Below are 26591 nucleotides of genomic sequence, written 5' to 3'. Positions count from 1 at the left end.
CTTTGATTTATTTTTGTATTAGGCAGCTAAATGAATTTCTTTTCATCAACACTTATTATAGCTTCCAAAAGTATTATGCAGATATCTTACAACAACATTTTCTCTTGAATTTAGAAAACTGTTATGTTGAAACTTTTCGCGTACTTTCCATTAAAAATTATCCAGTAACTTTAATTTAGAGCGTAAAAATACATTTACTCTCAATCTAAAAAAATATCCAAAAAGTACGCGAACAACAATTTGTAACAATAAGTTGTATTTTATTATAAATCAATTTAAAACGTTTGTTTTGTGAAATTTGACTTCTTTTCTTTGCAAGACTTGTAGATTGTGTTAATTTTCAACTTTTTTGTTTTGTTTACATTTACAACAATTTGTTTTAAACATATTTTTCATGTTGATATTTTTTACTGGACAAAAAATGTCCAGTAAAAAATATCATGTTCTCTATCTACGAACTGTCACTTTTAACACTCTCTTGCTCTCTCGTTACAAGTTTTTAAAAGTAAACGAACGGAATCTCGTAACTTCCAGTGATAATTTGTAAAAATTTTTACAAACTATCAAGTACGCGAACACAACTAATGTTCAGTATAAATGAATATTCAATAAAAAAAATACTGCCTAGTTTTAGGAAAAATATGATATTAGCTGTGTTCCCGTACTATAATCTACAAATCTATGTACTTTGGATGAGAATAACTTTTTTTTTAATTATGTACAAAGATCTAGTAGTCATCTAGCACATAATTATTAAATTGTATGCCTTCGGAAATATATTTCAAATTCAACTGTATTGTTGTTGTAACAGCAGATTTTCCTCCGAATCTGCTGTAGGCAACCACATCCTGTAACATTGGTATTGATAGCTTCTCTATGAATGTCTCGCAAAGCTACTGTATACGAACTGCGATTCAATGGATCGAGGAAGCATTTTGGCAGCTTTGAATATTTCTCCAGTGGGTATCATTCAACGAAGGTGGCCACTAGACATGCCCTAAAAAAATAGATTTGCTTTGGATGGGTCTTATTTTATTCATTAGTAGCTAAAATTTACTACTGTAATGTCTGTTGAAATCGAATTTCAGTAGCACCCAAATCTTGATTCGGTTGCTATTTAAAATCGGGCCACAAATGGATAAGCAAAAATCCACGACTAGCTATGTACATAGACAATATGGATATCAAATGAAAGGCATCTCCAAGACCTTTCCAATTTTATAGAAATTCGCACCGGAAAAATTAGTTTTCACCATTATAATTATCATGATTTCTATAATTCATCCACTTTGAACTACTTTCCACTTTTCTACTAGATACCCCCAAGCTCTTAAACTATTTTCAGACCACAATACTGAGTATTAATACTTCAAACAAAAAAATAAATATGTTTTTTTTTTTATATAGGAATGGTTTTATTATTTTTTTTATTCTCCTTAAATTTTTGGTATTCTGAATAAACGCATTACAATTTTTTTATTCTATTTTATAAAATATAAATTATGATTATACAAATCATTAAAAAAACTCTACAAAAAATTTATTTTGCTAATATGCAACCATTTTTTCAACTCAAAATTTATTAAGTGTATTTTTAATTTCTTTTTTTTTTTTGTTTTAAATCGGCCGATCATCGATGCTTGACTTTAACATAATACAATTGAATAGGGGGCATATATTCAAGTGGAAGTAGTGTGGTGTTGTTTGTTTTTTGGTGTTTGCTGTAACATTGTTGTAGTCTAGAGGTGTCATAAAAAAATATTTAACGCACTTAATTAAAACTTAAGACGATTGATCGTTTTTTTTTTATTTTTCTATTCAAAATGCATATGCAAGTCAATCTTAATGCAATAAGGTAATATAGGTGATGTGTGCTAAACAAAATGGAAACAACATGAATCAAATGTTTAACATTTTGAAGGCATAACCTTCAAACGTTCAAAGGCAGCCTTTTCCAAAGCTTCACGGTGTTTGGGTTCAGCAATTTGTATAAGTTCATAAGCACGTTGACGCATATTCTTGCCAAACAACGAGGCAATACCATGTTCAGTAACCACATAGTGGACATGGGCACGGGAGGTAACAACACCAGCACCTGGGAAATTAACAACAGAATAATATTAATAACGTTTTTCTTTTAAGTTAAAATAATTTTAAATCTCTTACCAGTTTTAAGAGTGGGCACAATTTTACTTTCACCCTTGTTGGTGACAGAAGGCATGGCAATAATTGGTACACCTTTGCCGTCCAAACCTTCAGCAGCACCTCTAATAAAATCTACTTGTCCACCGAAACCAGAGAAGAAACGTGTACCGATAGAGTCAGAGCAAACTTGACCAGTCAAATCGACTTCAATGCAAGAGTTAATGGCAGTCATGCGGGGTTGTTGCTTAATTACACTAGTATTATTTACATAATCAATGGCATACATTTCTGAAAGAAGAGTTTAAGGTTAAATTTATTTTATTATTGTATAACAAATGTATGCGAACATATTTTGCTAGAAATTCTGAATAAATCTGACTAGTACTCTTGAATTTGTAATGATATATACAATGTATTTCAGAAATATTCACTTTCGAATCCGAGCTATTACTTATTTTAATTCGTTTAATTTGTAAAGAAAATAATATATTAAATAAATTAAAACCAACTTACCAATGAAAGGATTATCATTGACGAAATCGTACAAAGCTTGGTTGCCAATCAAGAAGGAACCAACAATGCGGCCTTGATGCATTGTCTTCATGCGATTGGTGACAGCGCCAGCCTTAACCAAATCGACAACACCGTTGGCAAACATTTCCGAGTGAATACCCAAATCCTTGTGATTGTGAAGTTGAGATAAGACAGCATCAGGAATGCTACCGATACCCATTTGCAAAGTGGCACCATCGTGAACTAAATTCTCGGCAATCAATTTACCAATTTTAGCTTCAACTTCACTAGGTCCTTTGCCACCGTGTTGGGGCAAAGGAGTGTCAACTTCAGTCATGGCATCAAAATGAGACATATGAATGGGAGCATCACCAAAGGTACGAGGCATTTGCTTATTGACTTGAGCTAAAATTGTAAACAAATTTTAATTTTTAATAATAAAAAGTAGTAGTATATAATTTATTTTTGATATTTACCAACAATTTTCTTTGAATGTAATAAAGCAGCTCTTACACAGTCCACACTGGTACCCAATGAACAGTAGCCATGACGATCTGGTGGGGATACATGTACCAAGGCAACATCGGGTTGTACAATTTTACGATAGAACAAATAGGGAATTTCATGCAAGAAAATCGAAAAGTTATCACCACGACCTTCGGCTACAGCCTTACGTACATTGCCACCCATAAAGAAGGAGTTGGAACGGAAATGTTTCTCATTTTCGGGCAAAGCATAGGCAGCAGGACCCTCAGTGTGCATGTGGCAAACGGTAATATCTGCTAAATTACTTTTCTTTCCATGTTCAACCATGGCACTAATTAGAGCATTGGGGGTGGCAGCAGCACCAGAACAGAAAACGGTGTCACCTGTTTAATAATAGAGGAATAATAACGTGAGTAACTAAATCAATTATATGTAAAATTTGTCTTTGTACTCTGTTTAGTTTATATTGGCAATTGTTTAATTTTAAAATCAATCATCAGCCGACTATTTTTTTTAATTTCGCTTTTAATTGTTAGACTAATTTAAAAATAATTCACTTGTATTGATGATTATTCTTTTTCATTTCAAATTGTGCTCAATTGATTTATTTTGAATTAATGTAAGATAAAATAAAATTTAAGCTAAAATACGTTGTTGGTAAAACGACGATAATTATAAAATAGGACTACAAACGTGAATATGTAATTTAAATATTTGAAATTTTTTTTTGATTCTTTTAGTTATGTTGTTTAATTTTAGAAAAAATTTTTTTTCTAAAAATTAAATAGTGAAATATTAGCGATATTCACAATGTAGAGTATTTGGCCTGGTAATGTAGTAAAAGAGCACAATATCAAACAACTAAAAACAAAATACATTAGAAATTCAAATGTTTGTCAATAAATAAACGTATAAAATTTGATATAAGACCTTAAGCTTAAATATTTATCATTCAAATTATAAGGAAAAAGGCCAATAACCTATTATAACTAAAAAAATACAAGTTTAAACTAAAATATTCAGCGATGTTCGATAAAATAGGGAAGAAACCCGATTATTCAAGCATTTACTGTTTTGAAAACTCATACACAAAGAATTGTGTATGAGTTTTTGATTAATCTACTCATAAGAGCATATTTATTAATATTTTTAAAACCTAGGTTGGCTATCGATTCGAAACGGGTAAAAGATTTCGGTAATGGTAGCTATTTGCTGTTATTTCATCTATTGTAATTTTGGTAAGGTTATTTTATTGGTAGCGGTAATTTTATCCTGAATTAAATTAAAAATAGTTTTCTTTTAAATATTGTAGATTTCAACAACAACAAAACTGCCAGAAATAATGCTACCAGATGTTAATATACAAGTAATGGTACTTGCACATTACTGCCCTCTGGAGGTTGGTAGTAAAGCAAACATCATGTCATTCTTCATAACAGCATTGCCAAGCTGGAAAATTATTGTAGACTCTACACTCTACAAAAAAAAAAAACAGCTGATAACTGCCATTTGGTAATTGCGCGTGTTGTCTTCGCATTTAATCACTTTTTGCTTAATTTTTGGAAGTAAACACCGTGTTTTCTTTAAAATAAAACATACAAAATGACTTCACTGCTGTTAAAACAAACTAAACTAGGTTTTGTAAGTATTGATTAATAAATTATTACAAAATATTTACGATATACTTAACAAAAACATGTTATAATTTCGCTTTTAGATGAGACCAATGGTCAGCAATATTTTGCGTTGTACCGAAAGCCGGCTTTATGCTAGCAATAATGGACCACCAGCACGTACCGAAAAAAGTAGGTTTATTAGAGAATTTTATAATAAGAAATCAAAGATTTATAATTAACACAATTCATCTTTCTTACACAATCAAGCCGTCAACACAGTTACTTTGTTGGGGCGTGTAGGAGCCGATCCGCAATTACGTGGTAATACTGAACATCCAGTAGTAACATTTTCTTTAGCAACACATACAAATTACAAGTAAGTTGTATAATTAACGGCGCCATGCATAATGGAAATTTCTGTGCTAACCAAGAAACTGCCAACATTTTTTGTGTGTAGCTGGTTAATAAGCATACAACTTTTTATTGTGAATCTGTCTGCAAAATTCTAATGATATAAATCTAATTGTCAGATATGAAAATGGTGATTGGGCCCAACGCACTGACTGGCATCGTGTGGTTGTCTTCAAGCCCAATTTGCGTGATACCGTTATGGAATTCTTGAAGAAGGGCCAACGTACCATGGTCCAGGGTAAAGTTACCTATGGTGAGATAACCGATCAACAGGGTAATCAAAAACCCAGTACTAGCATCATAGCCGATGATATTATTTTCTTCCGTGAATCATCTTAGATTTGTCTATGCATTTGGTTATTGTTAAACTCTAATCTTTAAGTTAAAAATGTTATTTTTTGCTCATATATACTTGTAATACATACAATGTCATAATTTCATTTCATTAAAAAACGTACTCCATCAAAAACATTTACTTTACATATTAAATATGTATAAAATAAGAAACAAATATTACTAATGGAAAATAAAAAAGGTTTTATAAATCAAAATTAAACAAAAAAAAAAAAATGCTTAAATAAATTTGAATTATCTCGGACTGAGAATTTCATTCCTATGGAAAGTAAAATTAAATCCGGATTTTGCTTTTTTAGGAAAAGTAAATTTAATGTGTAAAACGTTTACAGAAAGAATTTAAACAAAATCGATTGGAATAGTAACAATAAAATCGAAAGAAATAGGAATGAAATGTTTGGCATTCTGGGGGGTTATTTGTAATTAGTTTCAAAAAGAATATCTTTCGTAAGGTTTTGTTTTTTTTTTCGAATAATTCCACAGGAATGAATCTTTTTCTATATTTAATCAATTGTAAACAAGTACATGTTCACTAAAATTCACTTATAAGAATTGGTTATTGCAAACTAATTTCAAAGTCCCAGCGTTTTAACTTCAATTTTCGTAAAAAACTTTTATAGAGACGAACTCGGTATATCAAGCATACCTAAATAAAAGCGGAAAGCGTTTTCTAGTTGTCAAAACTAGAAAACGTAGGCCTGTAAGAAAACCTTGTTCAAAAGGAACTAGGAAATTGTAATTAGACCCCATGGCTACAATTTTTAATAACGAACTCTCTATAGAACATATTTGCCCAATTCATAATTGTTGTCGTAGTTTTTTATTAATGTTTTGTTTTTGTTGCGAAAATTTTTTTTTAAAATACAGAAAACACTAAATTCCGTTTTTCGCACGCCAGCCGATTCTGAGAACCTGAATGACCCGAGTTCACTCCGCCAAGGGCTGTCAACTCAGCAAAAGCTGCTGCTACAACAACAACAGATTTTAGTAGGAAAAACGCCAGAATTGATCCGAAAAACTACAATATTGAAATTTTTCCTGCAAATACTGGGGCCGAATTACAGCATTCGATAACAAGTAAAATTTAACGGAATTTTCGTATTTAAGATTATGGCATTCGATATCGAGCAAGAAATTTAATACATTCTATAAAGCTACTGCCCTGGTATAAAGCTACTGACAATTTCTAAATGTTTGGATAGAACAACGTACCAAGGTTTTTACAAAAAATTATAAATCAATGTTATCTTTAAAATAGTTACTTTGATTATATTTATTGCGAAGTAAATTTCATTTATTGCTCGCTTGAAACTACTGTTACAAATTTCGAATAAATTTTTTTAAAATTTCCGGAAAAATCTCCAAAACGCTAAACTAATTTTAAAGCTCCTTCATAAAAATATAAAGTTTTGCTAAATTGTCTCCACTAAATATGTAATGGCTAAAAATTTAACTATTCGCCTTTAGTCTTTGTTCGTTGTTTTTACCGGGTGCGTGTAGTCTGCCATGCGTCGTGTTTAATTATATAAAAATTGTGTTAAAAGTGTTGAAAATATTATAAAAAGTTGTTTACATTAAAATTCATAAGGCAAATAATACATTTAGATGATTTTGTTAATGCAAAATATGAAATTACAGTGATTTTTTCACAAAACAAAATTGTAACAATTTTACCAATTTGCTTTGTTTAGTTGTTCGTTAATGGCGACCGTTAAGCGTCTAGTAAAAGTTTAAACTTTGGTTTTGTAAAAGCTTAAGTTAAGAGCCAATAATGGCGGAATGTTTTTTTACGAAAGGAAATAAGTAAAATAAGGAAGTGAAAAGTTTAAAAATTGTATGGGTTATTAATATTCAATCAAAAAGTAATTGAAATCAATCAAAAATAAAAAAATAAATAAGAAAATAAAAATGAAATATTAAATATAAGAAAAAAATTAAATATAATTTTTTTTTTAAGTAGAAATTTATAACCGATTATGGCCAATAGGCTAGGTTGTTGAAAATAAATAATAATAAAAAAAAAATATAGAAGTGAAATTTAATATAAAAAAGTAGAAAAAAAATTGATTACAGTTTTAATATCAACCTCAAAAAAAAAATTGGTAAGTTCAATTGAATAAATAATATGAAATACATTTTTTTACAAATATGTATATGTACAATAAACAAATTAATAAATAGTTCAAGTGTTTTAATATGGTTTAATCAATTTCTAAATAAATTTTCATGAAAATGTGGAGTACGGTGTTGTCTGTTGTAAACAAGTGCGTAACAAATATTATACAATTTTAAATGATCATGAAAGATTTATAAAGGGACTAAATATGCTTAAAAATTCTTTTATAGAAAAGATTTCTATAAAATACCTTTCCGAAAATTTAAATTAAAACAATTATAGAGTTCAACCGAAAACGAAAGTAACCATCTTGTTTATTCACATTAAACTGAAACGTTTTTTTGAGGGGACAGTATTTATAGACATTTTACATCAAAAGTAAAATATGTACTTATAAGTTTTTGTATTCTATTTATTATATTCAAAATTAGATTCTCGTTTAAATTACCATAATTACTATTTCGGTTTAGATACTCGTCCAAATTTTAACCGAATAATATTGCTATTAGACTGTTAAAAGACAAATAAAAAAAACAAAAAATTAATGAAAATTTAAACAATTTTTATAAATCATAAGAAATGGTGAATATTAAAATAAAAGAAATGTTTCGAGTTGTAATCAAATGCCAGTAAAAAGCTTAAAAGCTACATTATAAAGAAGTTTCTTTAAGCCTTTTCAATAATAGTGACTCCACTATGACAATTCACAATAGTAATTATTTTCGCTATTTGTATTTTGCTATTGTTTGTTCGCTGTTAAAAAATAGTGTCTTCACTATTATTCTGAATTGTCTCCACTATACGTAATTGTTCACTCTTCGTTTTTATACCCCTCTTCAGCATGAGTGTCAAGGGTGTATATAATTTTGTGATTCCGTTTGTAATGTTTACAATATAATATAGCCATGTCCTTCTGTATGTTGAAATCAACTTTAAGTAGACCCAAAATAACCCGAATTTTTCTTCAAAAAATTAAAAAATTTACTAATAAATTTATATATTTTTTTTAATTAAAAAAAATTTAATTTAAATTTGTATACCCTTCACCTTCGTGAGAAGGGTATATGTATATAAGTTTGTCATTCCGTTTGTAATTTCTACATTTTTCATTTCCGACCTTTAAGTAGACCCAAAATAACCCGAATTTTTCTTCAAAAAATTAAAAAAATTTACTAATAAATTTATATATTTTTTTTAATTAAAAAAAATTTTATAAATTAAAATTTGTTTGTAATTTCTACATTTTTCATTTCCGACCCTATAAAGTATATATATTCTGGATCCTTATAGATAGCGGAGTCGATTAAGCCATGTCCGTCTGTCTGTCTGTTGAAATCAATTTTCTGAAGACCCCAGATATCTTCGGGATCCAAATCTTCAATAATACTGTCAGACATGCTTTCGAGAAATTTGCTATTTAAAATCAGCAAAATCTGTCCATAAATAACGGAGATATGAGCAAAAAACCGGGACAACCTCGATTTTTGACCTATTTTTGATCTATATCTGGATTACTAAGTCATTAATATAGACAATATGGATATCTAATGATAGATATTTCAAAGTCCATTGCATCGATGTAGATAAGGCTATAGTAAGTTGGACCTACAATGGGTCAAAATCGGGAAAAATATTTTTTAACCCGAATTTTTTTTTCATCAAAATTTTTTTTTGTCATAAATTTTTTTCCAAAAAAAAAAAAATTAAAAACTAAAAAAAAATTTTTTAAAAAAATTAAAAACTAAAAAAAAAATTTATATAGAAAAACAATTGAAAAACAATTAAATTTTGTTTACCTAAAACTATTTAAAAAAATTTATTTTAAAGTATAATTTGGTGAAGGGTATATAAGATTCGGCACAGCCGAATATAGCTCTCTTACTTGTTTTTTTTAAATTTAATTTTTTTTCAATTTATGAAATTTTTTTTAACTAATAAATTAAAATGAATCAATAAAAATTCCTCGTCTTTATTTCAAACAAAAAGTTTCGAGGGTGACACTTTCAAACAAAAATTATTGACTGGTTCCAGAACCGTTCCAAATAATGTGTGATAGTTCCGCAACGCATTATTGATCAATAAAAACGATATATGTAGCTATGACCGTCCGTCTGTCTGTTGAAAACACGATAGGGCCCAAACGAAAGGAACAAGCTACTCTCTGTTGATAAGGTTTGTTTGGTATTGAAAATTGGCAATATCGGTCCATGATTTCACATAGCCCCCCATACAAATATCCCCATCGAATACTGTTTGAGATAAATATGTTGATTATGCGGTAAAATTTTACACAAATTAGTTCTAAGTACCCTGAAATTATATTGAATATAGCCCCATACAACGTGCCCCTCAGAATATGACTTGAACATTCATAATTGTCTTATAACAATTAATATCGTGATGAAATTGGTTGTAAACAAGTTTAATATGAACCTAAATCTGTCTACCAACATTTGTGAGGATCGGTCCACAATTGACCATAAACCCTATATCAGTAAAATATTTTATTGTAAAGCCGAATATAACACTCTTAGTTCTTTAATGTTCAAATTCTTTTAAATCTCAGAAAATATACACATTTATTTATTTATTTATTTATTGAAATTCGTAGTAATATAAAAAGTCCCTTTGGACCAAAATAACTTATATTACATAGTTAAATTACCTGAATAAATATACATTAAAAAAAAAATAAAATATATATATTCAAATAAAATCTTATTCAATTTCACTTAAACTTAAAAATACTGATCACATTGGCTCCCCAGCCACGAAATAAAATATATTTTTATAAAAGTGATTATCCCATAAATAGCAGCAAGATGAACTTAAATTTAACACTAATCAAATAAAGCAATTATATAAAAAAAAAAAAAAAGAGAAGTAGTTGAAAATGTGTATGCCTATATTCAAAATCCACCAAAATGTCTCAGCAGTTTCAGACGAAAAACATTATTCGTGTGAGAAAATATGCGAAGTTCAAAAGGCAAATGATTCCAACAACGAGCTACTTTCACTACGAAAGATTTCTCAAATAATGTACTCCGTATTCTAGGTATTACAACCTGAGGATTTCTTGTAGAACGAGAAAAAGAAAATTCAGAGGATAGTTGAGACGGCAATCCACTTTTAATCACCCTATAGAACATCAATAAATTCCGAAGTGTTATGAAGTCTCTAAAAGAACAACCTAAAAATGTTCTTACATATCCAGAAATATGCATACGTCTTCGGACATTATAAACATAACGCACAATCATATTCACAATACGATTCAATCTTTGGATGTTATAGGACATGGTACCAGAAATAACTTCCAGTCCATAGCAAACATGTGGCATCAAAAGGGCATAGGCCAATTTCTGTTTAATGGCATGAGTTAGGTACATGTTGCATGAGTAAAATCGTCTCAGAATACCAACAATTCTACCATGTAAATGGTCAATGTGATCAGAAAAATTAAGCTGGTCATCAACATACACACCCAAACACCTAAATTGACTAACAAACGCAATCCTAGATCCCCCAACAAAAACATCCAGATCATTTAAAGTAGCACCAAACATCATGGCCTTTGACTTAGAGGAATTAATCCTGAGCGCATTTTCTGTTGACCATTGCACTATGTGATCAAGGGTATAATTTACGATCGATTGCAATACATCATCATTATCACGATTTGTACTAAATAGAAGCAAAATATCATCCGCAAATAAAAACGGACTGCATACATTAGTATCAATGTGTTCTGAAAGATCATTCACATAGAGTATAAAGAGCAGAGGTCCCAAGACCGAGCCCTGAGGCACACCAGAATTTAAAGGGAGTATATCCGAACATACACCCTCTAACTCCACAAACTGCGATCTATCCGATAGGTAAGAGAAAATTAACCTGCAAGCTGACCTAGAAAATTTAAACAACACCCTCAACTTATTAATCAACGTAAAAAAGTCAATTGAATTAAACGCCTTCGTTAAGTCAAGCGATACCAATGAACAAACCTTGCCATCATTAATCCTGTGACGAATAATATCAGTCAAATTAAGCAATAACGAAGTGGTACTATGCCCGCGACGAAAAGCATACTGCGAAGGACTAATACTGCTCCAAACAAAAGAATGCATTTGATCTCTTACAACATGTTCCACTACCTTCGATAAAGCCGGAAGTATTGAAATAGGCCGCAAATCATCCACACTTCGAACAGACTTAGCCTTAGGAATGGGAACAATGCGTGCAGTTTTCCAAGCTAAAGGGAAAACAGAAGAAGTTAAAATGGAATTAACATGATGAAGAAGAAGATGCGAAATATATGGATAAATTATCCTAATAAATCGTATGGACATACCATCCACACCCACAGACTTGGACTTAACTTTACACAACGCTGCAAATAACTCATCCGCACTAATACACCTAAACGAGAAAGAACATGCATCATCATCAAATAAATTAAAATCAGGACAATTGAAATTATCTGAGGTTGAACTATCCACAAAGTACCTATTGACATCATCAACGCCAATTCCAGAACACAAAGAATCACTATTAGAAAATCCCCCTTGCTTCAAAACTCTCCACAATCCAGAGGTGTCCAAACCAGAATACAATTTAGTATAATATTTCCTCTTTTCCCTACGAATTACATTTTTGGCTCTATTCCTATATCGACAATATACACCCCAATGTTCATTTGACCTTGATAACCGAAAGTTCAAAAAAGCTAAGTCCCTCAGAGATTTAGCTAACAAAATACTCTTACACTTCATCCACCCATCACGATCATGTCTCAATTTTCTCTTAACAACCGGAACAAATGTATAAAGTGCAGCAATCAATGACTGTAGAAGAGAACATTGATGTTCAATTATGGTAGACCCAAAAAATGAAACTGCATCAAATTCAGACAAAAATAAGAGCAGGCCATCCCAGTCAATCCCATCAAAATCCCTAAACTCTATATAATCCTGAAAACAGTCAATTTTCATTCGAAATGTCGCATATATCAATGAGTGATGTGAAATAAAAGGACATTGCCCCTGGTCAGCAAATTCAATTATTCCAGAATCACTCACCAACCAAAAGTCCAGCAGCGATGTACTGCCATGAGCCACATCAAAATAAGTAGGTCGTGAGTCATGAAACACAGATAGATTACACCTAACACATATCAATCTCATTTGGTTAGCCCTTAAAGCATTAAACATGTTACAATTGAAATCTCCAACAGCAACAATATTAGAATATTCTAAAAACAACGAATAATGAGCATTCTCAAATGTAACCAAATTTCCATGTGGCAAATACACAACACCAAAGAGCATCTTGATATCATCAAAACAAAGTTCAATAAATACAGTTTCACAGTCAATTTCAGAAATACTTAAAACAACTCGGTATTTTAGTCCATCAGCTATATAAATACAAACTCCACCACCTCTATTGACTAATCGATCATTTCTAATTATCTTATAGCCAGGAATAATAATCGAAGCATCAACAATATGTGGCTTAAGCCAAGTTTCTGACACACCAATCAAGTCAAAATTACCAGCAAAAATATTTTTAATTTCATCAAATTTAACTGAATTATTGGAAGGTCGAATACTCTGGCAATTTATATGAGCTATTTTAAGCTGGTTCGAATATTTCTTCAGTGCAGATTTAAGAAACGTGCCACTACTTATAATGGGACCAATATTGGCATTAAAAGTAGACATTAAAGATTAAAATTGTATAAATGGTGGGGAACCAAATGTAATAAAATACTAAATAATACATTAATGTTATAATAATTCAGTAACAAAAATTATAAATCACAAATAATTCCATAATAACCAGCTATCAAAAATTATAAGGATTGAGATCAATAAAAACACTTAAATTTAAAGTAAATAATGCTTAACGATTCTTCATTTTCATGCAAGCAGATAAGCTACATGGGAGTAATTAATAATGTAATATAATTAGTTGGCTATATTCTACGATCAGCTTTATACAAGAAAGTCAATAGCATATGGATATTTAGTTTTTTGGCATTGTATTGTATAAAATCTCAATTAAAAACTCCCTTGTATGGCGTATCAGTTACTTATAATAAAATAGCCCAATTCACAATTGGTGTCGTAGCGTTGTATCGTTGTATGTCGTAATTTTTTTTATTAATGTTTTGTTTTTGTTTCGAAAAATTTGTTTGAAAAATATTTATGACATACAATGCTACAACACTATAACATCAATTGTGAATTGGGCAAATATGTATAAAGGGTCTGGTAAATTATAAACAAAAGATAATAAAACTGTAACAACAGTGTTCTAAACTGAGATTTAAATACATTCAATTTGATTCAATTTGATGTTTAATTCACTAACATTTTAATTCAGACTAAAAAATCTCAGCAATTCATTCCATAAACTAATTCTTAAGCATCATTAAATTTATTTCATAACAATTCATTCATTGTTGAGAAAAAAAAAATTTAATTAATAATTAATTTTACAAACCCTTGTTTCATACAAGAAAACATGAAATTAGAAACATTGCTTGCATGAAGAATCAAAATAAAGAAATGAAGAAAGAAAATTAGATTAAAATACTAAAAAAAAAAGGTATAAAAAGTAATGAAAAAAAATTATAAAATATTCCCAGCATTTCTAGTCAACAAGGCAGCACATTCACCAACATCATAAACAACCTCTTTACCATCACATAATGTAAGTTTGGCTCTAGGCTTATCTGCATTCAAAATTTTGTACTTTATAGCAATTTTCTGTCGAAGCATCTTACGGCATAGAAAATTCAAATTGGAAGCTACAGGAGAGTAGTGATCATTCAAATAGACACGGCTGTCAATTTCACCCCCAATAATATCACTCACTTTAAGTGTTCGCTTTTTAAAATATTCTTTCATAACACTGTCACGTATGCCAACATTATTAAACTTTGCTAGAATTTGCCTCTTATTATTAAAATAGCATACCAGGTTAAAATCACGGCTAGATACATCAATGTTATAAATGGAACATAAAGTTACCACCACAGAAGTTAAGTCACTCAAGCCGGAGGGGAGGCCACTTATTACAACATCACCCCGATTTAGCCTATGATGCAATAAATTATTCTCCAATTCTAAAGCAGCAAATTTGGAAGTAGTTGATGAGTCAATATTGTTGATTAATTTACTACATGCCACAATATCAGCTTTCATATCCTTTACGCAATTTGACACCTCGTTCTTAAAATCACTTAGAATCTTCGTCATGTCAGCCTTAAAAGAATCACGATCCTCTCGACTAGTTACAACAAAATTATCAAAGCTGTCTTTCAAAGATCTAATTTCATTCCGCATCGAATCATCACTTTTGCTGCCGCTAGGACAATTAGTGCAATTGAAAGAAAATGAGTCTGGTCTTTCAGTCAACAGTTGCAGATGTTTCTCAGACACTTTAGCACAAGTCAGGTGGACCCAAGATTCACAACTATTGCATTGAATACCACCCTGAGATTTTCCAACAGTACTCTTGCATACTCCACATTTAACAACCTTAGTAGCAGGCATAATTAATTAATCAAAAGGTTCAATCAGCATTAACAACCCAGTAACAGTTACTCGTCCAGCAAGTGTGCAACAACAGAACAGCATCAAGCAGCAACAACAACACAATATAATCGTTTGGATGTAAAAAAAATCAACGAAACAATCTCAATCAATTGTTCATCAACAATTTAATATTAGCTTTTAATAGAATTGATAAAAAACTTTATAACTTTAATTCTTTATACACAATTTAAGTGTTTCTTAGTAATAAATATGACAGCTGAGTTACAAACACGTTTTATTCAGGCATAGCGCGTTGCCATTTAATTATGCGTAAACGCATAGCGCGTTTTAATTATACGTAATTTTTTTGGACTAGATATTTGCATAAATGACTGGCAGAAATTTTCCCTCGTCTATTTTTAGCTGGTGTTTTTAAGACACGCCCACGTGACCGCACGTTTTTAATAAACCAATATCAAAGTGACGCAAAGATAATAAACGATATGGAAAAGTAAAATTTTAAAAAGTTAAAAGAAATTGTTTTTTTTTTTTTATTTTTTATTATTAGTACAAACACAAAGTGTGCTCAAATATTTGGAATGAAAATTATCAGTATGTACTAATATATAAATTAAACATACACAAATCAATTAAGTAAATAAGAAAAGTAAAATTTTAAATGAATGACAAGAATGAGATGTATAAACACAATTGATGAACTTATTTTGTTGTATTAGACGATTTTAACAGGTGCATTAACCCAATAAAAGTAAATTAAACTCAAGGTCTTAAAATGCATTGTAAAGTGAAATAATATGTGACTTAACTAAGATATATTTGGGGACATGAATGCTAAAAATACTATTTTATTAACATAATTAATGTTAATGTACAACAATTTACTGTTACTGTGTGTATATAGAGAATTACATCTTATTAAAAAAAATATTATGAATGAAAACGAACATTTTGTTTAAAATTATACAATCATATTGACGTACATAGTTTGTGCAACAGCAAGAAGCACTTGAAAATCACTATAGACAACCAAATCTAACTAAAATCACTTAAATATTTAATGTTTTGAAAATAATCAAAGCAATGAATGGGCTTGGCCGATTATGTATTTGTCACCCACTTTCATTTGTGTCTTTTGCACCATTTTTTTTGTAAATTGATAGATGATAAATAAATACGTTATGTATTTCAATTATGTTGATATATTTATATTTGTTCAAATATTTGTAATGCAAAGAATATGTACAAAGTTTTTTATTGGTTAGTGCTGTTAGTTAAACAGTTATTCGACTCAATTTGAGTTTATGTTGATATTCAATACCATATATTCAAAATTTCATTTAAACTTTACAAATAAATTAAATAAAAAATTTGTATTTCTTGTAAATTTAATTTATAATAAATAAAAAATAAAATAAAAGAAGTTTGTTTGCCACCACTGTAGTTTAAACAATATTACGCATTTACTTTTTTGAAAAGCCTCTTATTTAAATAAGCGAATATTTTAAAGGAAAACATTTACTATTTTGAAAAGCCTCTATTTAAATATTCAAATTTTTAAAAGAATACATTTCTAAAGGGATTATCTTTTTAAAAAGGTACATTTTTAAAAAAGTACTTTTTTTAAAAAAGTATTCTTTAAAAAATTGCCATTTTAAAAATTACCTTATTAAAAAAGTAACTTTTTTAAAAAAGTACCTTTTCAAAAAAGTAACTTTTTTAAAAAAGTACCTTTTAAAAATATTACTAATTTATACAGGCCTGTCACACATTTTGTTCGGAATGGTTTCAATTCTGTAGTTTTTATTCCGATCGATTTCGTTTTAGGTTCTTCAGATTCCGTGAAACTTATTAATTCAAAAAATATTTAATAATTCTATATTTTTGATTTTAATTTGACAACGTTTTTAATTTTAAAACAAAAGTGAAATTTTTGGTACAGAAACTGTTTAAAAATTTTAGATAAATAAATAATTACAAAGAAATATCAATTCCACTTTGAAAACTGAAAGTGGTTTCATTCCGAAAGAAATTTTCGTTTTACTTCTTCTGAAGAAGCAAAATGCGGAATTACTTCCACTTCATTAATTTTCATAAATCTTATAAAATATTTAAAATATATGTATGTATTTGTTGATTGTACAGTTATAAAATCAAATTCAAAATTAATAATTATAACATAATTAAAACCCTATAAAAGATAAAATCATAATTTAATGGTAACTTCAACGATCCTTGAACGCTCCCAAAAATTTTATTTGAACAACTCATTAATCGATTAATCGCCAGATTTCGATAATTGAAAACACTAGATTTTGTTTAGCGTAAAATTATTGTTGTTCACAAGCATTATCAGTAGATAAAACATGTCAACATTTATTTAATTTTTGTTCATTTATTTTTAGTTTAAGAAAACCAATGAACAGTGAAAACGAAACAGAAAAATGTAAACAAGTGGCACTGAAACGTATGTACAACTATTTAAATACGAATTTTACAAAAATTTAAATACAATGTTCAAAATATATAAACAAAAATATTGCAAAAAGTACATATTTAAATAAAAAATATGTATTGCACAATAATTGCTTGTTTAAGCTTTCAAACGTTTAAATACAAAAGTATTTTTAAATTTCAACATTTTAAAACATTTATATTTTCAATGCCAAGATTTTAGATTTTAACTTATAATGTTAGAAAATATAAATAAAGATATTTACAGCTATTCTTTATCATATGGTCCACAATTAATTTTTCATTGACTGCCGTGTGACGTTTCAATATTTTTTTTATCATAATTACATAAATAAATAAAACAAAAATTATCGTAGTTGTTAGTACTTATTATTAGCGTTAAATAAATAAAAACATTTGTCAAATACATAATTGTTCGGAACAATGTTTTTTCCTCACACGTTAATCTAAAATAGGTGTAAATTATAGTACAATTATTTACACATATTTTTTTTGCAGTTTACTATAAAAATGCACAGTGTTGGTCATTTAAATAATACAATAAATTATGGATTTTTTAAAGAAAGTTTAAAGAAACATATTAAAGTGATTGATTGTTCAGTCAGTAATTGAATATGTAGTTGAAATTGGAAAAAACCATTGGCAATTGTTAAAGTTCTGAAAAAACGGTTAAAGGCTCTCTTTAATAACTAAAATTTCTAAAAAAATAAATAGTTTTTAAAAAACCCACAGCAGTAAAACCAGGAAATCGATAACCATAAATATTTTGATTTGAACATTTGTTTTTACATTGCGCTAATTAAGTAACCTGTACTGTATCTAATATTTAAAAAAATGTAAAACATTTATTTTTTCTGCAGAATCACGAGTGAAATTTTTTATAAAAAATATAAAATTTTCATAAATTTTTCGCAACATAAGAAGGTGGTTCAAAAAGTTCGGGCCATTTTTAATGAAACACGAGTTATTTGATAAAAAAATATTTTAGTTTTCAACATAGTCTCCTTTGAACTCTATGCTCTTTGTGCAACGTTTCTCTAATTGTTTTATCCATTCCAAAAAATAAGTTTTGTGGAGGTCCTCAAAATATTTTTTTTTTTAATTGTTTCGAGTGTACAGATCTCTACTGGACGAAATTCAGTAAACCACTTTTTTACCATTGAAATTGATTTGAGTGATGGTTTTTTCCATAAAGAATAATGCTTAATGAGCATACGAAATTCAATTTTTTAAATTTCTCCTAAATGAAGCAGTTTGTTAAAATTTTTGACTGGAGTCAACTGGCAGATTTCTGTTGACAGGAACAGTATTGGATATCACAGGTGAAATTTTTAATTTAAAAAAAGTAAACAAATTTGATCATGATTTTGCAATACATAATTTAATTTTACCATTTTCCTGTAAGTATTGGTTTTCAAAGCCATTATTTAGGTTCTAAATGCTTTTTTTTTTGATATTTAGAACGATTTTCACAAAATAGTTCTTTAGAAAACGATGACTAGAATGAAATTACTTGACCCTGGATGTTTGCCACCAAAATTCGAATAGTATTAATCCCAACTATTTTAATATACTCTCAAAATCATAAAACATCATCGCGCGATTTAGAAAAAAATGTCATAAAAAAACACAGAATTTCTACTGCAAAAATACAATATGACATTTCTTATCTACTCAATTGATTATATTTTAAATCACCTTATGGCGATAAAGAAAAAATTAAAAACAATAACAAAAAGTGAATATAAATTAATTTGTTGCCCTCTTAATCATAACAATAATTGAGAGGTAATGGTGGCCTTTAAAAACAAATTAATTCATGAGATGATTTCTATTTCTATTAGATAATATGTGTTTTGTTTAAAATAAATCTGCTGGCAAAGAGAGCAAAGTTTCATTTTGTTTGTTAAATAAATCTATATAAAAAAAGCCGGTGCAAACAATAATGCTGTAAACAGAGAACTAAATGACTTACATCATAGTTAAAAATAAGTTTTCTTAGGATTTTTTATAAATAAAATAAAAAATTTTAAAATAAAACGAATTTCTATTAGGGTTAGTATAAACAGTATACGAAAATTGTAATTATATAAATTTTATTGATTTATACCTATTTCTAGATATATATCAAGTTCAGATATATTTTATATAGTTCATTCAACAGCAACAGGTATAAGGTATCTCATTACTTTCCAACATATTTGTTAACATTCTCAATATGTTTTTGTTATTTATTTTGAAGCTCAATAAGCTACGTACTTGAAACAAAATTGTTTAATAAATTAATTCCGATTTGCTACGAAAACTATATTCTGACTTCTTCAAATGATTTTTGTTTTTGTAAACATTCTCTATGTGTTCTTTGTTATTGTATTTATTTAAATTCTTTGTAGAATATTTTGAAGCTCAATAAGCTACGTTTTATACTTGAAAAATATGTAAATTAAAAATAAAAACTAATACAAATTCTGAATTTAATAAAAATTAAAAAAATAGTTTAATACATTAATTCCGAATGTATTGTAATTTATAATAAAAACGTTTTTGAATTACATATTGCGATTTACCCTTGGTATAATAAGTAGTGTAGGTCTATTTATTTGTTTAATTGTCTAGTTGTTTAAGAATCTGTGTCTATTTATGTAGGCATATGTTTGTATGTAGAAAGGAACAAAGATCAAATTTATATACATTTTGCTTTATATGTATTTTAAAATATGTCACCCTATTACTGGTAATTATAGCATTTAAAACAAGTTGAACGAATTTTTTTTACAGAACTCCACATTTTAAAAATGTCAAAAATATATATGTATACTAATGTAATGCTGTGTAAAATATTTTGATGTGTTACAAACGTAATGACAAAATCAATATACCCCCCATATTTTTTGATGGTGGGTATGAAAAATCATTAACATGAATGTCAAGCTAGTAGTCTAGCGGAATGTATGTGATCTAGAACTATAATTGGGAAATTAAATATACAGATTATAGAGTGAATTTGTAATTTGATTGCTTCTGTTTTGTTCCCTTTCTTCACTTCACACGCGACTATGTATTAGTATGTGTGAATGCTCAATGTTTTTTTTTATTTTTTTTTGCATACGTATTAATAAATTTAACAACAACACAAATTGTTAGATGTCATACATATATGAGATTGTTGTTCTTATTATCTGTACTTTTTTATTTGCATGTTTAAATGTATATACAAACATAGCACAGTGGGGAAATGTCCGATTTTAATTTTTAATACATAACTTGCATTAATTTGCATCATCTTGTAACAAAACAAATATTACAAAACGGGAAGATTCACAAAATTTAGTGTATGTTGTTGATTTGGAATAGATAAGTTAGACTACACCATTTCCAATTGTATTTCAGAAAATTTCAGAAATTTACAATTATTTTTCAGAAATTTCTAATTATATTTCAGAATATTCCAATTATATTTCAGAAGTTTCAATTCATATTTCAGAACTTTCTAATTGTATATCAGAATTTTCTAATTGTATTTCAGAATTTTCCAATTGCATTTTAGAAATTTCCATTTGTATTTCAGAATTTTTAATTTATACTTAAAAAGTTTCTAATTGTATTTCAGAATTTTCCAATTGTATTTCAGAAATTTCAATTGGTATTGCTATTAGAATTTCTGAAATACAAATGGAAAATTCTGAAATACAATTAGAAACTTTTTAAGTGTAAATTAAAAATTCTGAAATGCAAATTTCTGAAATACAATTGGAAAATTCTGATATACAATTAGAAAGTTCTGAAATATGAATTGAAACTTCTGAAATATAATTGGAATATTCTGTAATACAAGTATTTTTTAACCCTTGACATATAAATGCATGTACGGTCTTTTATGTACTTCCCTAAATGTTAGCATTGAGAAAAATATAAATTTTCTGTACCAATAACTAAAATTAATGTAAGTTTTTTTTCGGAACAAATTGAGAAAAAATACTTTTTGACTTAAAAAATATAAAGCTATGTTTTTTGTAGATCTCCTCTAGTAGATTTCATATCTTATATATAAATAGCCCTCTTGTTTTTTTTTTTGTGGTACAAATTTCGACCACCGGGCGATCCTAGTTTTTAAAAATTGGCATAAATCAAAGATATCGACACAGCTTGCATTTTAATTAATATTTTTTCATATTGATAGCGCTCATAATTATTAGCAATTAGTTTAGAAGTTTTAGGAATTTAAAGTCAAAATATCATTGAATAGTGCTATGGTATATATGGTACTGTTTATTATTAACATTGTGAACCAAAAATTCCTATTTGAATTTATATGTTCGATACACTCCAGAGATTTAAGTCCCTTCGGCAAATACAGAAATTATAAATATTAAAAAAAAAAATATGAAAATATAAACTGTTACTGGGATCTTGAGTTGTTCTTAAAAATGTTTCAAAACGCATCGAGAACAAAAATTTGGCATAATCTTAAATTTTTCATATACCTACCCAAGATACTCCACTTTGGAGCCAAATTCCAAACATAAACTATAGTGATGGGAAATTTTATTAAAATGGGACTGTCTATTTAGAAGTTAAAGATATATTTCCACTTTCTTTTTCAGTTCCCCCATTGTGCTTAGTAAATAAATATACCAATGGTATTTTGTTATGTTTATAGATATAATAGCAAGAAAATAACCTTTAAATAAGATAATTGAAGTAAATTATAAATTAAATTGTCAAAAATTTATTAAAAATTAATAAAAAAAATGCTCAAGGCAAATGACATGAAGAAATGCAACTCTGCTTAAAAAAACAATAACAAGACGTTTATAAAAATATTGCATTCTTATCAACAGCCTCCCCTCCCCTTTGAACAATACATATGCATGTAAGTATGTGCAAAACAACAATGCCAATATATATATTAAACAAAATGCACTTAGCATGTAAATACCGGTTAAATTATACATATGCATTTAATTTAATTGAATTCATTTTATTACTTAATAGAATAAATAATAGGAAAAAAAATTAATAATGAAAAAAAAAATCTTGTCACAACTAAACACAGAGGTATGAGTTACATAACCACTTTATATCAAACTGTGTCTACTGTTTGTTTTATTGTTGTTGTTCCTGCAATGTTTGTCGTCATTTATTCTATTCTAATTAATTTGTATTTTGGAGAAAATATTCTGTTTTGTAAGGGCCACCACAGTTGGTGACCTAATAACTATTTAAACTCACCAGATTGAATACATTGTACTGCTTCCTCGGGTGTTACATTTGGCGGTTTGCGGTTCAAGGGATGTGAGATTTCATTGGCATAAGTGAAGTAGTTATTGAGGCCAGCGACCATGGGTTGTCTTCCGCCGCCAACGACAACACGTCTTAGATTTTTAGCCAACATTGATGCCATGCTTAAACTGCTCTAAATTTAAATTTTTATTATAGATTTTGAATTGAAATGGCTTGATTAATTTCGTAAACAGACTTTAATTAATTTTTTATTGTTCTGACAAATCAAATTTTTTGCTTTGCAAACCTTTTGGTTTTTTTTTTATCTTCTTTTAATTGCTACTAACCGTTTTGTTTAGTTAACGCAAATTTTCTTTTATTTAGCACACTCCTCCTTTCAAAAGTTAAATTTGGACTGATTTTACTCAAAGCGTAATTTTTTTTTTAATTTGCGTCTACTCCTCACATAAAATTTTGTTTCGTTTACGTTGAATTTAGTAGCGTTGAATATGATGTTGCGTAAAGCTTTTGAAACGTAAAACAAATACAACAGGGTGAGTCGAAAGCTTAATATTTTAATATTAAAAAAGTTTCAACTACAGAAATTTAAAGGAAATATTTCTTTAAATATATTAGAACTAGTAAAACAGCATTAAGTAAAAGATTTATGTCGATTAAATGTATGTATACATTTTTGGAAATATTTTTTGTCGAAACTATTGTTTCAATGGATGCTTAATATACTAAAATCTTAATTCAGATTTATAAAATGTTAGTAATTCATTTCATAAAACCATTTCGAATAAAATAAATTCTTTCAGTATTTTCAGTACCACTTCTTAACAATATAAGATGTCTGGGGGATCCCAAAACTGCCAATTCATCAAAAGTTTTTTTTTAAATAACAGTTAGCTAAAACATTTTACAAGTTAATAAATTACAATCCTTTAAGAAATATTGAATATGAAGAAGATTGTATTAGCTGAAAAATAGTATCTCCTATCGAAAATATCCAACAAATTATTTTATTTAAATCTGTTGGGAATATAGCGAATATAACTTTTCCAGCTCAAAATTTGTGGACGGAATTTAATATTACCTTTAAGAGATAGATGCACTGTACAGCATCTAGTTGCATTAGGAGAAGCAAATAGTCCCATGAGCTACAACCAAAACTATCTTCATACTACAAAATTAAAATTACAAAACGTACAGCTCTTATAGAAATCAAAAGATGTGGTTCTCATGCAAGAAAGGGGCTTAACAAACCTCGTTTAACTGAAAGTCACAGGCTCTTTGGCTAACATTCGCAAAAATTGTTAAGAACTGGACCTTTGATGATTGGGGAAACGTTATCTGGACAGATGAATTGAAAATTAAACTTTTAGGACCTGATTGAATAAAATATGTGTACCGTAAACCAAATACGAAATTAAAAGACAATAACCTTACGCCGACTATGAAATTTGGGGATGTTTTTCGACGGAAGGTGTAGGAAAACTTCATAAAATTTATGGTAATATAAATGCAGAAATGTATATAGACATTGTCAAGTCATCATATTTGGATAGTCTGAATTGTGATGCAATAAGATAACGTGCCCATACAGGCTACAAGGTACCAATTAATTTAAAATTTAAAATATCTGATAACACTACTCAAAAAGCCTTCTCTTTATACCGAAATAAACCAATATAACGTTAACGGTAAACCATCTATAACGTTTAGCGTTACCGTTACCATCTAAACATTTCCAATCGATGGTACTATCGGTACCAATGCATATCCTCTTATTATTTATTAAAATCCCCACATATTTCGAAAGTTAAAAAATATTACAAAATTTATTTGTTGGTTTTTAATAATTTATTTAAATTTTTATAAATATTAAATGACTATTTTAATTTAATTTAAAAGCAGTACTTAGATTTCATATATTACATTACATTATTTTCTTTATTTATGTATGAGACAAAAAAGATTACTACCAAATAAATAACAATATTTATAAAAACTAACGTACGAGTATAACAAAAAAAATTTACAAATTAATATTAATATTAACATTACATTATTTTAAATTGCCTACAAAATATTTATTTAGGTATTTTTTACATTAAGATTTTATGAAAAAGATAAAAAAACAAACAAACAAAAAAACACTTGCTAACACTTGTATTTTTTAATTTCAATATTGAAATCAAATAATTGCTTAACGTTTAAAACGTAACAAAGTAAAGTAACTATTTCCGTTTTATGCTTTAACTTTAACTGCGTTTCCGCTTTACGTTATAACGTACGACTCTTTTATTTTCCAACATTTTCTTTCAGTTCGGTTTCGTTGTGCTGGTCGCATCAATGTTGTAAAAAGTGTTTGAGTTTTAGTAAATAAAAATCTAGTTAAAAGTATTTGTACAGTAATAAAAAGTTGTTGTTAACAAAGTTTAAATGTTAAATGATAAAGTGATGTAGAAATATTACAAGAAATTGTTAATTTTCTAGCAGAATTTAGCTGGTGAAAATTGTGTGTGTTGCCTTTCTTTGTAGGTATTGTTTAGTAGGCATTTACAAAAATGGCGCGACGTTTGTTGTTTTTGTAAAGCTTTAATGTTATAAAGCTTTAAACTTACGTTGTTAGCATAGACAACATGACATTGATGATTTCAGTGTTTCAAAATGGCGTCACTTATCATGTTCTCTCACCAATATTAAAGTACATACACAAATACATGTATTTAAATTGTTTACGGTTATTTTTTATGCATTAAACAATGAAAATGAAGGAAATTAGAAAAGGAAAATAAATGAAAACAAAAATTGTGTGAAAACTATGAGTATCAACCAGAAATCCAGGTAAAGTTTTATTTTTATATTAATTTCATTAGTTTTATATAATTATTTGTTGTGTATTTGTTTTTATTTGAAGAGTTTAGTTGAATTAAAACAAATGGTTAACAAAAAACATTAGGAAACAATTTAAAATGACAAGAACTAGTTAGAAAGACTTAAAAATAATATGTATGAGATACTTAGTTATTAAAATTAATATTTTTTTTTAAATAAATCTTTAACACTTAATTTATAAAAACTAATAGTTTTATACAAAATTTATGCAAATATGTTTACACGCTAACTAATTTACAATTATACGTTTTATTATTAATACAAAAAAACGACCTAAAAGAAATCTCTTTAAAAAATAAAGTTTGTCTTTTTTGAAACAACTTTGAAACAGTAGAACTTTGTTATAACGATTCAGTGATTGAAACGTTGCATACAGTGGTCCCCTTAAATAGGATTTAAATTTTAAATTTATATTGAATTTAAACGATTGTAATTTATTGCGACTCATTATATCTAAGTTTTACTGTATTTGGTTTAATTAATTTTTTTTAATAAATTAAACTAAAAATTCCTATAATTATTGGCCTTTTGAATGCATCGTTTTGTTATTATTGTTTTGTTTTAAATTTATTTTAATAAATACTTAAAAACTAATTCAGTTGTAATTTTTTGGTATTTTTTTTTAATTCCTTTTGGGAATTTATCTTTTTTTTATTAATTAGTACTATTGTACTATTCTACTTGTAGAATAAAGTATTTGAGGAAAAGAAATGTTTTTTACTTAAGAGGGTCTTTTAAGGTTTTATTTTTTAGTTGTTAATTTCAATAATTGTGCTTAAATTTCCA

General features: G+C 28.1%; 2 protein-coding genes across 3 annotated transcripts; one reads left to right on the top strand and one right to left on the bottom strand.

Annotated features, from left to right (window-relative positions):
* Nucleotides 1-1390: 1390 nt before the first annotated feature.
* Nucleotides 1391-23384, bottom strand: LOC135964154 (4-hydroxybutyrate coenzyme A transferase). Of its 2 annotated transcripts, none has more exons than XM_065516250.1 (6): nucleotides 23249-23384; nucleotides 22911-23094; nucleotides 3135-3527; nucleotides 2659-3063; nucleotides 2167-2433; nucleotides 1391-2095 (listed from the first exon to the last, which is right to left on the bottom strand). In XM_065516250.1, the coding sequence occupies exons 2-6, from the start codon at nucleotides 23080-23082 to the stop codon at nucleotides 1908-1910; spliced, it is 1425 nt and encodes a 474-aa protein (XP_065372322.1). In that variant the 5' UTR covers nucleotides 23083-23094; nucleotides 23249-23384; the 3' UTR covers nucleotides 1391-1907. The 2 variants fall into 2 exon arrangements, with proteins under 2 accessions (XP_065372322.1, XP_065372323.1); XM_065516251.1 differs by having other exon boundaries at nucleotides 22911-23089.
* On the top strand, nucleotides 4630-5713 carry mtSSB (mitochondrial single stranded DNA-binding protein). Its single transcript, XM_065510480.1, has 4 exons — nucleotides 4630-4785; nucleotides 4862-4949; nucleotides 5028-5136; nucleotides 5291-5713. Exons 1-4 carry the CDS (start codon nucleotides 4747-4749, stop codon nucleotides 5508-5510), a joined length of 456 nt encoding a protein of 151 aa, XP_065366552.1. The 5' UTR covers nucleotides 4630-4746; the 3' UTR covers nucleotides 5511-5713.
* Nucleotides 23385-26591: the final 3207 nt, after the last annotated feature.

The sequence above is a fragment of the Calliphora vicina genome, chromosome 1 (genome assembly GCF_958450345.1).
Source record: "Calliphora vicina chromosome 1, idCalVici1.1, whole genome shotgun sequence".
NCBI classification, from domain to species: Eukaryota; Metazoa; Arthropoda; class Insecta; order Diptera; family Calliphoridae; genus Calliphora; species Calliphora vicina.
Note: the sequence above shows the minus strand (reverse complement) of the source record. Positions and strands in the feature narration are given on the sequence as shown.